Source organism: Brassica rapa, chromosome A07, assembly GCF_000309985.2.
Source record: "Brassica rapa cultivar Chiifu-401-42 chromosome A07, CAAS_Brap_v3.01, whole genome shotgun sequence".
In the NCBI taxonomy this organism is placed as follows: Eukaryota; Viridiplantae; Streptophyta; class Magnoliopsida; order Brassicales; family Brassicaceae; genus Brassica; species Brassica rapa.
In genome coordinates, this window is record NC_024801.2 from 25101473 (window position 1) to 25119619 (window position 18147).

Below are 18147 nucleotides of genomic sequence, written 5' to 3' on the forward strand. Positions count from 1 at the left end.
TTAATTTTTAATTTTATTTTTTATATTTAAATAATGATTTATTATATATATAAATAACAAGGACATAAGAGTTTTTTATCACTTAAAGAAAAAAATATTTTTAAAAATGACTCATTAATAGTGATAAAAATAAAAAGTGGTACTATGAAAATGGTAAACATGTAATTTTCCAGTTTAGAAATGACTTTCGGTGAGTTGGAAAACAAAAAACATAACAAAATCGATATCATGATCATTTTTGTGGCCCCATGGTGATCGTGGGCTGTCATAATAGCTGACATGCAACGTTTTTCTAATGTTTATCCTGAAAAATATCTTCTGCCAAGAAACTACAATTTCAGGATGTCTTCTTTGGTTAAAATATTTTTTTAGTCAGAAGTTTGAAGTACACTTTTGTATTCAAAAATTTTTTTTGAATTATTTTTAGCAAATCTTTCTATATATTTAATAATATCTTATTAAATAAACATATAATTCAAATTGGGTAAAGTATTGATAATTATATATTCATGAATAAATACACATTTATGAAAGTTTTTTAAAATTTTATGAAGACAAACATATTTATCAATATCCTAATAAATTGTAGAAAATATTATATTCATAAAGGTTGATCTAAGCTTAAATTCATGAAAATATGATACACATTCAGAAAGGTCTTTTTGATCTTAAATTCGTGAATGTCTTCTTAAACATATTTATCAATATGTTTCTCAGTAATAAATTTGAGTGATGAAAACTTTGAGAGCTATTTGAGTGATGAAAACTTTTTTATTATTCTATAACGTTTCTCAGTAAAAAATTTAAAACTGTTTCACTTCAAAATGTTTCCCTAGTAGATTTATAAGTTCAAATTTTGGGCCGTATGTTTTTGGTTACTTCGCAATTTCAGTGTTGCCAAAAAGAATCAATTTCAGTGAGGCTGTAACAGAAAATAACGGGCTTTATTTTGTTGTTTTCGGCGAATGGGCTTTACTAAATTTTGGTATTGTTTTATTTCTCTTGTTTAAATAGAAACTCTATTACAATTCTATATACACTATTTTTGGGTACAATTCTACGTATACTATTTATAACTATAATGCTGGTGGCACAAAATAATTAAAAAAAATGGTACTAAAATAAATAAATTAAAATATTGACCTGAGCGTCCAAATAATACTGTAATTTGACCGCAAAACCGATAAAAAGGTAGGGTGCTAAAATATAAATTTATTATAAACACAGGGAGCTGTTTTAGTTGCTTTTAACACATAAATTCAATGCCTCCAAAGAACATTATAAACACAGCTCATGGACATTACCAAGAAACCCCAATTACAATTATTAGTACGTCAAAGTTCATTATTATGAAATTAGTTATGTTTTGAAAGAAAAAGAAAATATAAAAAAATTAAAAAATGAAGAAGAAACAGTAAAAAGAAGAGGGTGCTTTCGAAGACTCTTCCCTCGAATAAACGCAAAGAAGTGACAGCCGTTATTAATACCGCCTGTCGTACTTTCTTCCACAGACCTAACCACACACACGACACTCTCTCTCTCTCTCTTTGCTTACGACCTCCGAGACAAATAGAGAATTCTTGTAAAAGCTTTTACCTTTTAGAGGAAAGAACAGTGCAGATCTTAGAAGGGTCCGAAGACCCACCACGAAAATAAACCAACTACAACCAAGTCAAAGTCTTATTTTTACCCACAAGACAAAAAGTTGAATTCCACAAACCCTTTTTATTCCATCTTCTCTCTTCTGTCTTTGCTTTGGAAGAAGTCTCCAGCTTCATTTGACTTCAACTGTTCCAGGTTATTTGTTTGTCTTCATGTTCGTCTGTTTTGTGGCTTCTCTGAGATGACTCACGTGTTGGTACGAAGAGAGAGACACGGAAGCAAAAGTAAAAGATGGGACATGACCATCAAATATTTCTTCTTCTTCTTCTTCTTAGTTGTCATGTTTCAGATATGCTTGTCCTCATCATCAGCTTCTGTTGATTCTCGTCGTCACTTCGTCTCGTCGCCGCCGAGAAAGACTCTGGTGTATGCAACGGCGCCGTTTCGTGGGGATTTTCATATAGAAGATAACATTTATGGAGACGACAAGAGAGTAGTTCACACCGGTCCCAATCCTCTCCACAACTAACTTTTACGTGTTGCTATTATTATCCATTACCCTCCACACCCACCCTACGAAGGCTACAAGCAAGACGCAAACGTGAAACGCTAATCGCGATGCAGAGGTACCCTTAGTGTAAAATCAAGAATGTCATAGATTTTGTAAGGTAGAATCCTCTTTTTGTATCTCATGGAGCATATAAACATTTTAGCTTTTTGTGTAGGGCTTAGTTCGGGTATGTGGAACTATATAATGTTAGTATTAAGAGTTTAAACTTTAAAGGTTACTCACCACTTATTCCTTAAATTTCATTTTCCGTTGAAATGTTAGTAAAATATGGTGTTTTTCGTTTGTTTTCTTCATATAAAGGAGATTAAATTATCTTATGATCTACATATATAAAGAAAAAACAATTGAATTGGTTAAGTACTAACCAGCGGGTATAATGTTGCTGTGTTTAATATAATCATCATAACACAATAAGTGTGTTATTCTTCATTTGGCGTTTTTAGCTCTTTAAGTCTCGTATTAATTTTCCACATCTGCCTTCATAAATCCTTTTTTATTCAACATACACCTACCCCCTAGCGAGCAAATGAGTTAGTATGAATAATTATCTCTTATACTAGTATTACTATTACCAATACTTGTACAGTGATTAGATCAATCAACTGCTCATCATGACTATTCATTTGACAAATCTGCAAAGCGACCGAAAGATCCTCCCCATCTCAAACTTCGTTAGCACTATTATGTTCAACTAGAAAACTCAACGATACATATGTATATCAAAGTAGTTTTTTTTTTTGTGTGGAAAATGTTGAATTTGAAATCTTCATACCAACCATTTACAAACTAGGTCTCGAGGAACATTGCCACCATAGAACGTGATACTAAGGAACAAAAACTGGACCTATCCAACGGTTCAAATGGGATAGTATAATTGGATTGTGGTCATTATTCTTTTGATATCAACTAAAGTTTCAACCATATATATATAAAATGTTCGTACAGATTAAATGTGATTTTACTACCTACGCTGATTAAAAAGAAAGGAAAAAGAAGCGAAACCTCTTCCAGAAATGTTCACGTTCAGTGAAAAAAGAATGTGAAAAAAAATTAATACATGATCAAAGAAATAGTTTATGACTTTATTCATAGCATCCATAATTTCTCTCTGACTAGATTCTATTTGAACTATTTTAAAATTTTGTCGTATCATTCATTAGTATTATCTAGCATTTTCTTTTACAGGTTTAACATTTATGTCTAGTAAATGGAGAAAATAACGGGATTGAATGACACCAGGGTAATATCAATTAATATGTATAAATCATACGTATGGAGAAGAGAAATGGTCAGGCCATGGCTGTGAGTCTGTGACACTGTCCATCTTCTTAATTGCTTTCTGCATCTTTTCTTTACCGTTCCCCTCTTCATACGCAGTCACGTCAATAAATGTTCATAGTCGTTTTTTTTTCTTCTAGATTTAGCACCGCTAGATCAATCTCATAAGTCATACTAAGTGTTTAAAACTCCTTGCCAAACAAAACTTTGCAAAGTCCACAACAGTAAATCACTCAGGCTGAAGTCCAAGACCAAGTAGCCTACACACAACTATAACGATCTTCTTTAACATTTTACCAAAAAAAAAAAAACTATAACAAGGATTTAGGCCAAAAAAGTCATTCTATATATGAAACGCATGCAATGATTAAGATAAAAAAAAAAATCAAATGTCATCTCAAGAAAAGGGCAAGACAAAATCGGTTAAAGAGTATCAGAAAGAAATAACACATCGTGAGCCGACATAATGAAGATTGAAAACATGACGGAAACTTGAATTTTTAAGACCGGGTTTGTTTTGTCAACCAACGGAGACCCAATAACGTTAGAAACTCATAGGGAATTGTGTAAACGAGATTAAAATATTTTGTTACATTTAATTCTTGACTATAAACACACTCGTATAAATGTATTATCGAGACAGATAACGGAACGGTCTTAATTACGACGCTACCTTTATAGAAGTCCCAAAGATTCTCTAGCGTAAGTATCGGTCAAAGATATTCGTTCATAAATGTCCCATTCATTATACCTAAGTAGGAGTAATTAATTTCATAAGAATGTGTGTTCTTGTTAATTTTGGCACACAAGTAGCTAGGTCCCCAGCTCTTTTGCTTAATTGGGTAATAGATATAGATACTAATTTTTTTGGTAAATATACTAATTAATTTCATCCGGCATCAGTGGCGGAGCTATGCCCATTTTGGGTGGAGCAGTTGCCCCTTCACGATATTTGAAAATTTTTCATGTAATTGTGTACCATTTTTTTATAATGTCCCTGTTGATATTCAAAATTGTACACTGATATTTAAATTTTGCCTTCGATAAAAATAATTTATAGATTCGCCACTGTCTGGTATAGTCTAATTTTCTTTTATCACAGTACTATCAAATTTCATCCGGTATAGTATAATTTTTTTTTGTACTTTTGTAGATTAGTTGGAAAGTTTTTTTTTTGAATACTAAATATATTATGCTATTACAAACTTTGAAAAATATTACAGACGATTTTACAGCCGATAATTCTACATATTTTATTCACGCATGACTGCATCACCTGTGTCATCCTATTAGATATATGTTGTAGATCTATTGTAAGTTGTTTCTTCATTAATTCGCATAATTCCGTCATCTACAAGAATCGACACTCAGATCACCTGGTATAGTATACTTTTTTTTGTGCTTTTGTAGATACGTCGGAAAGTTCTTACACAATGCGTTTATCCTAATATATTATTTGAACTCTAACTAAACAAAAGAAACATTTTTAATACATAATTTTGAATGTAAAAAGCATATGTGTATATTTTCACCACATCACTTTTCTATGATAGTCGCACAATGTTATCAAATTCGTATGTTGCACGTAGAATACATGAATGTAAAATACACTTTGCCTCAGCCCAGTAGAGCAGCAAGACTAGGCCCAACCCATGTTCGACCCAATAAATATCTCAGACTATAAATTAGAGCGAATTAAACCGGGATCCGGTACGAGAACCAGCCGACTGTTATATGATTGGAGAAAGAGGAAGAGAATATGCCTTTGGAGTCAAAGAAGAAGATTCGCGTGACTCATCTTCCTCCCAGCTCTTCTCTCTGTTACAACAACTATCATCCGCGTTTTATTTTGTTCCAGCATCGTCATCAATCTCTCCGCGTATATACGATCTCAAGGTTTGTTTCTCTGCTCTCAAAATCTATCGCTTGTTCCTCTCTAGCTGAGCTGAATCTGTATGTATCGCTGACTCTATATCGGACTTTGCGTCGTCTCGTTTTTCTCCTGGAACAGTTGTATAATCGAACTTGCTCGATTCGTATCGATTTTGAATCTGTGCATGCTTTCCTGATCAATTTGTGATGAATCCAAATCCATAATCCATGAACTATTGAACTTGTTAGCCGAAAAAAGCTGGTGACAATTGAGTATTCTAAATTTAGGTGACAAAAACCTAATTTCTATCTGGCAAAATACAGTTTCAAGATTAACAGATCAACCAACAATCTGTTAATCTTGTTGATTCAGTGATGAATGTGTTTGATTGCAATCAATTTTCAATTTACCTAAAAAAACGAATGTGTTTTTTTTTTGGTTCTTGTGGTGATCAGAGCAGCAGCTATTAGCTGAATCCAGCAGTAGCAACAAGCCAAGGCTAGACCAGCAAGTCGTTTTTGCTGGCTAGCTGAGATTTTTTGCGTTTGTGATCTTGAAATTTTTTCCACATGAGCCCTCAAAGCGTATCGAAGACGAGCAAATCCCTTGAGGGTCTCCATGGGGTTCATGTGGTGTCTCATTCGCCTTTCGCATTCGAGGGCATCAGCCAAGTATCTAGCTTTGGATCCTCAGATGCAGGAACAAAGCAGAGTCTATTCATTGAGTAAGTTTATCGGCTAAATAATAAATCGTTTAACATATTGAGATGTTAAGGACATGTTTGTTCACTGTGTCTGAGGTTAGATGTTTGATTCCTTTGCTCTTATTATTTTATCTTCTGCAGACGTGTCTGGCAACAAAGGCCACCATGCCTGAGACCTATCCACTGCTGCATCCACGGTATCTTTTCATCTTTTTTCCTTTCTTTTTGAAGATCAGTAAGTTGTATCCATCTTTTGATATTCAATCCATGTGTGTTAACACCTATAACAACAGGTGATCAGAGTCTCTTAGAAACAGCTGCTAATGTCATCACATCGCTCCCTTTCATTTTCCTCGGTATGCAGACCCCAAGGTAAATCATTCTTTCTTGTTCCATATAATTTCAGTATATTATTCCTGTAAAAGTAACCAATATGGAGAAAAAATGCGATATATAGGAAAAACCTGAACATGAAAGTGTATGCAAACTCCTTAATCGGAGTTGGAGTCGCGTCGAGTTTGTATCATTCTTCGAGAGGGAAGTTGAGGAAGTACCTAAGATGGGCTGATTACACAATGATAGCCACAGCCACAGTAGTAAGTCTTTTACTTCTTTGCACATTGAACATACGTAGATACTACCGTTTACAAGACTAATTGGAACAATATTGTGCAGTGTCTATCAAGGGCTCTTAGGGAAGAGAATCCAAAGTTCTTGATGGCTGCATCGGCTTTGGCTCTACCCTTCCAGCCTCTCGTGGTTTCAGCTGTTCACACCGGAATGATGGAGGTAGCATTTGCGAAAAGAGCCTTAAAGGATCCTGATTTGAAAACTGCTCATAACGTACACAAGATGTCTACATTGTTGGGCGGAGCTTTGTTCATAGCTGACGATCTTTTCCCTGAAACACCATTCATTCACGCCGGTTGGCATCTCGCTGCAGCCATTGGCGTTGGGACTTGCAATAAGCTTCTTCAGTAGTTCCACAATACCAAATATATATTGAGTAGTTGTGGAACTACTGCCACATTCTTGGTTCAGAGAAACCACGGTTTCACTGAGCTCATTAATCAGCCGACATAGCTAGTTACCTTTGTAGTGATCTTATCTTCAATGTATATGTATGGAAACCAAAACAAGTCGCTTGTATTCTTTAGAGAGCCAGTACTTTTGTTTTCTTTCTTGGATACATTGAAAGTAGCTTGTAATTTTTAGAGAACCAGTACATGACATGTGCGTCTCTGTCTTAGATCTTTCAACGAGCATAAACAATAGTACAATTGAATGAATAAGAGCTGGATCCATGAAAGAGTATTAAGCTTAGATACCAAATGGAAACGTTCCATCTTACAAACGCTAAGCATAGAAATGGAAAGAGGAGAACTCAATACTACTGAAGTCAGTTCTGACTCTAGGCTAGTTTAGGAAGTACGAAGATGTGATTCCCTGGGCAAAACCAGACTAAAATTTACAAAAACTTGAACGGTTCTATTTTTTCTAAATCCAAAAAATCGAAACCTAGTCGAAAATTGAATGGCTGAAACCTAAAATACTAATTTACAAAACTGAATTAAAAAAAGTACTCAAATATTTTTCAGTTTTAGGTTAACTTGGGTTTTGTTTTTTATCGGTTTTGGTTTAGAACGCAAACCAAAATCTGAATTATATTGTAATTTGGTTATGTTTTGGATTTCATAAAAATGATAAAATAGAAAACTGATCCGAATCCCCTATCCCCCTAGATCCGAACCGATCTGAAGAAAAAAAACAGTTCTCAGACTCTAACCACTTTCTATGCATTTCGATTGATTACTCTACTTTTTTTTTCTTGTTTGAATGAGTACAAAAAAAACACAAAACTAACAAATTTTTTTTTTTAATTTACAGTGTATTTGGAAGACTCAAAACCTAGGAGTGTGGGTAGTAATAAAAGGAGTCTAACAAAAGTTTAAGTTATCATTTTAAAATTCACATAAATGATGGAGAATGGATACACACCCAGTTAAATTTCTAAATATGACAATGATTTAGGATATGATAATGAAAACAAAAGAGGTTAAACACAAAAGCATAAACACAAGATAGACAATGAAAGCATAGGGGGTAATGTCAAAAACACAAGAGCTTAAACATAAGCATAAAATAATAGTCTTAGAAAACAAGTCTGACAAGGAAGAGCTCGATAAAACAGTCTTGAGGCAAAAGATAGAAGAGATTTTACAACCAAGATAAAACAAAAGTAAAGACCTCCCTCCACAGCTCAGACTAACTTCCTCAATTTAACCTGTAAAATTGTGAAAATCAAACATTCTGTTTCTGTAAGAATAGGTACTAGTTGTGTATAACGGCAATTCACAAACTGAATCTTATAATAAAAACTTACACTTGATCTCTGAGCAGGTAGAGAGACATGCGTTTCCTTTTGTGAAGACGAGACATGCGTTTCAAGAGGATGCTTGACTTGCACTAAGCTTGGACGATAAGAGCAAACAAGTGGGGGACGAGCAGCTTTACTGTGTTGGTGTTCGAGTATGAGAGCTTCTCCGAGGTTGACGGAGGATCAAGTAGCCGTCTTGTCCAAACACAAAAGCCATGTGAGAAGTCTTGGTTCTGTTTAGTTCAAACAGTTCAAACAAGACAGCAACTTTGTTTTCCTTATCGACAAAGAAGCTCCCACCAGAATGTGAGGAATAGAGCTTAAAACCGTAGCTACGGAAGGGCCCCGGTTGCTTTGGCAAATTTGGAAAGCCGAAGGTCCTTTAGTGGAGTCTGGAGTGAGGTCCCCTGCTCATGCGGGATTGCTGGCGATATCTTGGGCCACTACAGCTGTGAAGGACCACAAACTGAGGAATGTTCGGTTTTTAATTTTCATCCGCTGAGGCTGCAGGTGCACTGAGTAACCCGCTGGAGTATCCTTCTATTTATTATGGGGCGCTAGGGAGCGTCTATTCTCTTTCTAAGAGCTCCATGGTTTTGGTTCATCGAACTTGCAACACTGGCTGCTTCTGCAATCGCAGATAGTGTCGTAAGTGGCCAGCGGTCCCATTCTTATGTGGCATCTGGTGGGCCTCGGTGGTTGGCGATGTTGCTTGACAAGGAAGCAATTTCCTCTTGATTTCTTACAACGATATTGCACTCGGAGAATTCCCTTCTTGTGTTAGAAGGATACTTTATCTCTCATTCTCTCAATCTTTTTGAGTTTTCTTACTATGGGACCTACTGGTTTCCAATTTGTTAAAAATATATATATAAACATTGACAGGTGATCAGAGTCTCTTTAGAAACAGCTGCTAATGTGATCACATCGCTCCCCAAGGTATTTGCAATAAGCTTCTTCAGTAGTTCCACGATACCATATATATATCGTGTAGCTGTGGAACTACTGCCATATTCTTGGTTCAGAGAAACCACTGTTTCACTGAACTCATTAATCAGCCGACATAACTAGTTACCTTTGTGTCTTCCTATCTTCAATATATGGAACCAAAACAAGTCGCTTGTAATCTTTAGAGAACCAGTACTTTTGCGTCTCTGTCTTAGATCTTTCAACGAGCATAAACAATAGTACATGTGAATCAGTAAGAGTTTGGTCCATAAAAGAGTATTAAGCTTTGATACTAAAGGGGATTGTTCCATCTTACAGATGCTAAGCATAGAAATAGGAAGAAGAGTAATCAATACTACTCAAATCAGTCCTGAATCCAGAGCTAATGTTAGTTTAGGAAATTTGTTTCCCTTGTACACTTGTCACTTGTAAACCAATTAGCTTAACCAGGATGAAATAAATAATCTGATAGAACCGGAGGGAGATAGTAAACCGAACCAAGGTCGGTTAAATAAAACAAAAACAGTTAATGGGTCCCAGTGTAACTCCACTTTGATTGCAAAAGCCGAAAGGCATGGATATATTGGAATAGTGGCCACCAATAAATATAGACATTTGGGAAATCTGGAGTCATGCATGCCAACTATAACTTGTTAATTATCGCACAATGCGTGGAGTATATATCTACCATTTGAAAAATTATATAAATCTCTAAAGCTAAGAATAAAACTTTATAATCCATAAAAAGACTAAAGTATGTGTTTAGTTATAGTAATATTATTGCATTATACGCATTTTTCTTAAAGTGACTATCTTTAAATGTTATTCATTAAAATATACTACCTCCGTTCCCGAAAGTAAGATGTTTTAGATTTTTTTTTTGTTCCACAAAAATAGATTTTCTATATTGTTAAGGTACTTTTTTATACTTTTGATGAACATTAATTGAGAATATTTGAATTGATTAAATTTCATTTGTGGAAAGTTATTGGAAATTGTATAATAAAATAAAAAATAAATTAAATTATAGACATTTATTAAATTCTTAATAAGCGTGCATATTTTAGAAAATCTTAGTTTCAGGAACAGAGGGAGTATGTTTAATAATGAATATGATATTGTAATTGGTCAACTAGGGTCTTTAGCTTATTTCCCTAAAGTTAGCTAGACCTAATCTATTTTGTATAAATACTTTGCGAGACACATGAATAAACTCAGACGTCTAATCAGTGATACTTATGTAATATTTTTTGTTAAATAATCAACTATGTTTTTTTGCTTAAACTATATTCAACTATGCTAATTTACCTTAATATAATTATATAAACTATAGTTTTCGGAACTTTCAAGAAAAATGTATTTATGTTTTAGATGGTACATGATTAGGTTTCAGATGTTAAAAACATCATAGTACTACTTTTTTCTTAATTAATACGGTATTAGTTAATACGTTCTTCGACATTTATAACAAGATCTTTTAAGCTTAGACCATTCTCGTTTTTTTCTAAGATTATTGTATTCGTAACGCTCAACGCAAAACAACACTTCGGCCACCCGTTACTGTCCCACCCAAGGCCATAATGAATTCAACAACTCGGAAATTAAAACTGGTAAAACACGTAATAATTGATCATACGAATATGATTTGACTTAGCAACCCTAGTCAAACCCATTTCTTCCGCCAATTACACGTAAATACACCTCTTTATTTAATTCAATTCCTTTTAAAATCTCATCTTACACTGCCATTTGTTTTTTCAGTAATTTTTGGTTCATTGACCAGCTTCAGACTTTTATCCTTTGTCGTGTTTTGAGACTTTCTTTGAAATTTGATAATTCTTTGAGGCTTAATTCCTTATTCCTTATTCCATATTCCACGCTTTATAACAAAATCTTTCTCCTTTGTCTGGCTTTTTCTCTTTTGTTCTTTCACATGTGTATATACACACAGACATACACACACTTACATTTCTAATATCATATAATACTTCAACTTTACCTTTTCTCTTCCAAAAAAAAAAACTATTTCTCTTCATCAGATTATATTTGATCATTCCAGCTTTTCCTCATCCTCCTCTATGGCCGTCTCACCTAATTCAAGCTTCTTAGAATTAACAATAGCAATCCCAAGCTTCTCTCCTTCTCCTTCACTCCCTTCATCTAGTAAGATCCAAAGATTAATCTTAAAATCATCTTTATATATGTATGATGTAGATTTTTAACAGTTATTCCAATGAAAGATCTAAATCATATATTTTGGTAGGTGATCACATGGTGAGAGATTTGGACATAAATCAAACTCCAAAGATGGAAAAAGATCGTGAGTGGATCATGATCAGTGCAACACCGCATGTCAACGACGACGACGGCAACTCTGGTGGCCGACGGCGCAAAAAGCTCCGTCTAACCAAAGATCAATCGCATATTCTTGAAGAGAGTTTCATACAAAACCATACCTTAACCCATGTAAGTATATATATCATACAACTTTATGGTTCCGTATACGTTTTGTTTGCGCTGAGAGAAGGAGAAAGAGAGATGGAAAAAGAAAAGGAGAGAGAGAGAGAGTAATATTTTCATGATGATCAAGTCGGCTGATTATGTTTTGGTTGGATGATGATGAAACCACAGAAACAAAAACAAGAATTGGCTACTTTTCTGAAGCTTAGTCAAAGGCAAGTTGAGGTGTGGTTTCAAAATCGAAGAGCAAGGTACGTACTTGAATCTACCGCTTTCATATGTATTGCATCATTTGTTACGGTGAGGCGTGTTATGTGTAGGGTTTTGTTGGAATTATATTTTTTATGATTGCAGGATATATGTTAATTAATGAGAGTGCGTTGACAGAATATTTATATATAAAGAGATCGTGTGAGATCGTTACTTAGATTCTCAAAATCATTCACCATATATACAATAATAGTTTTAGAAAAATCTAGTAAAGTGAAAATGATCTTTCTTTATCCAAGTGTTTCACGTCGATTCTCACATCTATAGTTATCACGCATTTTATGCGACACATGAAATGCCCGTACTCTTATTTATGTGAGTACGTGTCTATATATAAATGTCCCGTGATTAAAAGTTAATATATAGAATCTAATAAATGCATCAACAAGAAAAAAAAGCGTTAGGGGAACATAAGGGACAAAGTTCGGAACAATGCATGATGTGTTTTTTTTCCAGCCATCTTTGGCCAGTCTACAATTATGATGTTTGTTCATGTAGTTTAACATTTTTCTTTAATGAAACATAAACTTACACACTGTGCACATACATTTTTATTAATGTTTTTCTCTTTATGTCTATATACTCATGATATATATGCACATAAATGTGTTTGTATATATGTACATTTGTACATCAGTGCATGCATAGTATCCATGTTGCGTGGCTGTTTGTTTATGGAGTTCATAACCGGGCATGAATTGAATTTGATGGTTGCCGGCCCCCAAAATGTTTCCATTTTCAGTTTCATAAAAAATTGTCATGTTCTACCGTTATTCTCAATTAGTTTCATAAAAATATAACTAAAAGTTTTTAATGTTTTTACTACCAAACTATTTTTCTTCCCAAATATATATGTAAAATATCATTGCAGTAAAAACGTTGTTGTAGTTTTGAGTCTTGGTATAACTAAATTTTGGTAGTATGTGGAAAAGTATCAATATGAAGAACTTGTGAATTAGCAAAAGTAGGAATCATTTTCTAGAATAATATGATTTATGACGAGGTGATCTTACGTGTCAATCAGGCAATATAATCACTTATGGCTTATATAGTATCACATGTGAACACATAGTTCACAAACATATAATTATAGAAAAGGTCGGTTGAATAGTCTCACACAAGTATAATTTTTTTCAAACACCAACCTCGTTAAGAATGCATTAAAATATTTCAGCCTATGGATAAATATGGTTGTTACAGGATAATACCTAGAAACTATAAATGACGTAAGCAACTTTAAAAGTATGATCAAACAAATGTTTATATAGGAGTAAGCTCAAGCATACGGAGATGGAATGTGAGTACCTAAAGAGATTGTTTGGGTCACTGAAAGAGCAAAATCGACAGCTACAAAAAGAAGTTGAAGAACTGCGAGCTCTTAAGCCCGTATCGGCCTCGGTTTTAACCATGTGCCCTCGGTGTGAACGTGTGACCGTTGCAGCAGATAATGGCTCTAATGCCGTGGAGGAGGGAACAGCTCTGAGAAGCCAGTCACGAATGACAATTTCCTCTTCCTCTACCCTATGTTGACTGGCTCGGTCAAAAGTCAAAGATTGAAACGCCTGTTTAGGTGTAAAAAGTAAAGATTTGATGATGATTACGAGGATCTTGTTCATAATTCTCTAATTATTTATTACACCAGTGAGCAAAGAAGAAGTTTATTTAATATTAGTTTTATAGCTTTTCATGTTTTTTTTGTGTGAAACTTTTTGTGGCAACTTGTTATTTCAAAGATTATTATAATTATTATAATTTAAAATTGAAAATCCGTGCACTGTGCGAGAATATGAATCTAGTAATTGTTAATGAGAAAAATAACCAATACATCTTTCAGATTTAAAACCACCTGATAAAGAAGATAAGAGCATAAACGCTAATTTATGTTATGAGCCGTGACTTCATTTTCGTGTGCGTTCGGATTGAATACGATGTTGAGTGTTTTTTCTATGTCAATACGACGAAAGTATAATACTGAATGTGAAACTAGATATATACTGAATGTTGTTAAAAATAGTCGTTTATAAGAAATAAAAGAAAAATCAAACTAAATAATATATTGGCAAGTAGCAAAAGAAAAAAAAATATACTGTAGACAGATTGTTAAAACATCAATATAAACGTCATTGTTATTTGACTTCCACAAGTCTCAAATAAGGCTGCTATTTATTCTTTGATGTAAATAGGTAATCCGATTTTTTAATCTGTATACCGGTGGAGTCATTCACCTAATTCACCTGATGTTTCATTCCAAATAAAATTTATTTCTTTATTTCATGTGGCATTGGTCAATTTTCAGTGTCCTTTATAAAATAAATGTTTTGATTTTCCACATTTTGACACTATCACTAAACCGTTTGTGTTAAGTTTATCTCAACCCAAATCTTACACTTAACTAATTGACGAATTAAATTATATCAAGTTTCACGAATTTCTAATAAAACTTGTATTACATGATGCATGATATACGCCCCTAACCTAGATGACAAGTCCACTGAGGGCCGTCACTTGTCTGTCATACATGAGTTGGACGACCTTTTCATATTACATTTTTAGTCAATTACTAAATCAGTATCAGTAAACTAAAAAAAGATTTTACTTTTTCTTCTTGAAAAATCTGAATGTTAGAGGACGGGCTTTCGGTCCTTCCGCGAATTGGGTAAAAAAAAAGGTAAAAGCCCATGAGCGATAAAACGGTCCACCCCGAATAGAAGGTTTCAACATGCAAGCAAAGACGCTGTGAACAGTGAGCACCTACCTCGATCTATACACAACAGGTGCAATGATGATCGACGAAACGACTCCATGACACCACACTTACGAGATGAGAAAGATGAAAAAAAGATCCATAAATAGGGCATTCAATGAAGGGAGCGAGGACAACTACGGACTATCTGTTTTATCAATCTTTGTATTTCTTCGGTCAAAGCTTTAACACTTCAATAAAACGGAATCTTAGACTCCTAAACCTCTTTCATTATTGTTTTATTAAGTCCTTGAACTACATTACTGATTTTAGGATTCAGATATTAAAAATCCGAAGATATAGAGTTTTAAATTTGGTTACCAAGAAATTATAATAACAATGTATATTGTTTAAAATATCTTTTAAGGATTTTATTTATATAGATGGCATCTGCAATCCGGGTATCTCTGGAGCAACGTCGTCGAACAGCCGATTTGGATTTTCGTGGGCAATAAATAATTTAATATTCTTAAAATTAAGCCCAATGGGCTATATAGTGGCAAACATGAAATGGAATCTTCGCAATATTTCCTTATAATTACAAACTGCAGATTGATCAGCGAAGTTTTTACATTTTTATAAATTGATATTTGTTTTTCATAATTAGTATTATATATTTTAGATAAATTTTGATATAACTAATTATATTCAAAAGATCTGGACCGAATCAGATAATATGGTTATTTTGGTAACAAATATCTGAACCCGTTTCAGATACATTTGTTATTTAGATATTTTTAGGTTCTTATAGATCATAACTTACTCGACTGAAAGGAGAGGAACACCTCATCACTTATGGGTTAAGATAATGTGGAAGGACTTATCTCCGAACTCATCCAGCTCCAGAAAGACGAAACTCAAAGCTCACACATAAATTTATAATATTTAAGCTGAACCTAATTTTAAAATAAAATAAAATAAAGATACCCAAAAAAACAATCCATGTTTAAATAGATAGCCAATGTTCATGTTTAACTAATTTTATAAAGTAATAAAAATGCCATTTTCCATGTGTTTGGCTAAATTAAGTGAAACATAAAGATTTTTATTTAGTAAAATAATTATATAGAATGAAAAACTAAGTTACAATAAATGTGATAATTATTGTGATTTAATTTATATTTTATTCACAAAACATGTCATTGGATATGTTTTTGACTAAATAGTTTTCCACTGATTTAAACTAAAGTATAAAAAAAGTTTTACTAAAGCAAACTAAACCGAATATTTAATCATATGCAAACAATGTTATTTTATATTTTTGATTTTATGATTGATACAAAGTTAATGTTGATTAACTAATAAATAGAAATATGTACTATTACTTTTATTATAATATAATTAATGATGTGATGTATTGTTAATATAATATAATTAATGAAATTATTAAACTGAGTAAAATATATAAAGATAATTAATGTAATTATATTAATGAAATTATTAAAATGACATTATATTTTTTTTACTGATATTCATGTTTCCAAACAATTTTTATTTATACTGTTATTCATATTTTCAAACAGTACCAATAGGTATTCCAATTTTAATAATATATATATATATATAATTGTCACTGTAAATTAGGTACAATGATACTATAGTTTATGGCTGCAAAAAAAATAGAATAAACAAACCAGTTTACTCGGGTCTGGTAGACACTACGAAGTGTTATTGCCTATTAGCTATTCTTTTTTTTTTCTTTTGTGAAAATGCCTATTAGCTATTCTTTCATTTATTTTAGAAAACATATTATGTATTTTGAAAACTATTTTGTTTTCCTGCTGAGATTTGAGGCATAATCCATGTTTGCTTAAAGAAGTGATTAACATCTTTAGTGTGGGCAGGTCGTTCAGGAGAAAACCTGTAGAATCGCGGGTTTCAGTCGTTGACATTATAAACCGTTACAATCTTATTTTCACAAAAAAAATTATTTGACATAGTGTTATATGTACTATAGTTTATAATGTCATTCCCCCAATTCAAGCTATATACATGCTAAAAAAAAAAATTGTGTTTCGAGTCCTACAAATAAGAAAACTTGTTACATATGCAATACCCAAAGTTTATTTCTGAGACAACTCAGCGTGCCAGAGGAATGTGTGTTCGAATTACTGAATTAGGAAGATTGCCCATGTGCTTTTACGTGAGTTGATTATGGACAATGGACATGACGCGTGCATATCAAATGTCCCACCACTTTTTACCATGCTTTCTGACAATGTCCAAGTGTACTCGTCTCATTGGTCAGAGAATCAATATTATCGTTGATGCATTTTCTGGTGAAGAACAAAAAAAATTGTTAATTAGAAAATAGTTAGATGTGTAATGTGTTTCCGTGTGTTGAAAAAGGTGTAATGTGTTGCGGAACTCATTGACATAAATGATCGTAAATGTCTGATTTAGATTTTCTAAAACTGAAGGCATGTTGTTAAGCATATTGGGATGGGACTCCTAACCCATAATTTTGAATTTTGTATCAAAATTTATTATTGCATATTTAATTAAATTAGAGTAACAAAACATATAAACTTTTTTTTATAACTTTGGTGCGATCCCAAAGGCTTTCTAGACTCCATGTTCGGGAACGTGCTAGATGCTAATCGGACGGTCGGTTGGGTCTAGCACCTAAAGAGAAAATCAGAGATTAATCGAAAATTATGCGGGACGAAATTTTTAGATTATTTACTATGTTATAAAACATGCTAATCATTAATTGTGTATAACATTAATACATTTTCATGTTTAAGATTGTATAAAACACACAAATAGAATATATAAACTTAATATAGTGTAATTTTTGTCAAAATTGTGAATATAAATGATATTTATAAATTTTTAGATCAAATAAATAAATAAAAATATTATTAAAAATAAAATAAAAATAATAAAATAATAAAAAAATAGATTAGGCGTTCATTTAGGCGGTCTAGACGGAAAAATCGGATATATCCGATTTTTAAATCGGGGCGGAAGAGTGACGCGTAGCGCCCAGACGGCTAGGCTGCCGATTTTTAGAACAAGGTCTATACTCAATGACTAATCGCCAAGAAGTCCATAAAAATCCGGGTTTTTTTGTCATTTAAAACGTCTATGGGTGACCAAAAAAAATCGAACCCAGAGCGGAATCTCCAGAAAACCCTTTTACCATTTGGTCACTACCACTTGGTTCAAAACATATTAACCTAAGAGAACTTAATATATTCTATACAAATAAACCAACTAAATGTAACATGTTGCCAAATATGTAACACAAAGATGTTCAACAAAATAATTCAGTTGATTTTTAAATATACAGTGGTTTTTTTTTTTTTTGGAACTCCAA

The 18147-nt window shown here is 33.1% G+C and overlaps 3 protein-coding genes across 3 annotated transcripts; all 3 read left to right on the forward strand.

Annotated features, from left to right (window-relative positions):
• The first annotated feature begins 1200 nt into the window (after positions 1–1200).
• On the forward strand, positions 1201–3762 carry LOC103831622 (CLAVATA3/ESR (CLE)-related protein 17). Its single transcript, XM_009107508.3, has one exon. The coding sequence runs from the start codon at positions 1844–1846 to the stop codon at positions 2129–2131; it is 288 nt and encodes a 95-aa protein (XP_009105756.1). The 5' UTR covers positions 1201–1843; the 3' UTR covers positions 2132–3762.
• A 1381-nt stretch (positions 3763–5143) lies between these two features.
• Positions 5144–7280, forward strand: LOC103831623. Its single transcript, XM_009107509.3, has 6 exons — positions 5144–5347; positions 5780–6048; positions 6169–6224; positions 6321–6399; positions 6485–6623; positions 6703–7280. The coding sequence occupies exons 2-6, from the start codon at positions 5894–5896 to the stop codon at positions 7006–7008; spliced, it is 735 nt and encodes a 244-aa protein (XP_009105757.1). The 5' UTR covers positions 5144–5347; positions 5780–5893; the 3' UTR covers positions 7009–7280.
• Positions 7281–7823: 543 nt separating this feature from the next.
• On the forward strand, positions 7824–17734 carry LOC103831624 (homeobox-leucine zipper protein ATHB-X). The gene is made up of 4 exons (XM_009107511.3): positions 7824–11515; positions 11616–11818; positions 11984–12063; positions 13351–17734. The coding sequence occupies exons 1-4, from the start codon at positions 11431–11433 to the stop codon at positions 13610–13612; spliced, it is 630 nt and encodes a 209-aa protein (XP_009105759.1). The 5' UTR covers positions 7824–11430; the 3' UTR covers positions 13613–17734.
• Positions 17735–18147: the final 413 nt, after the last annotated feature.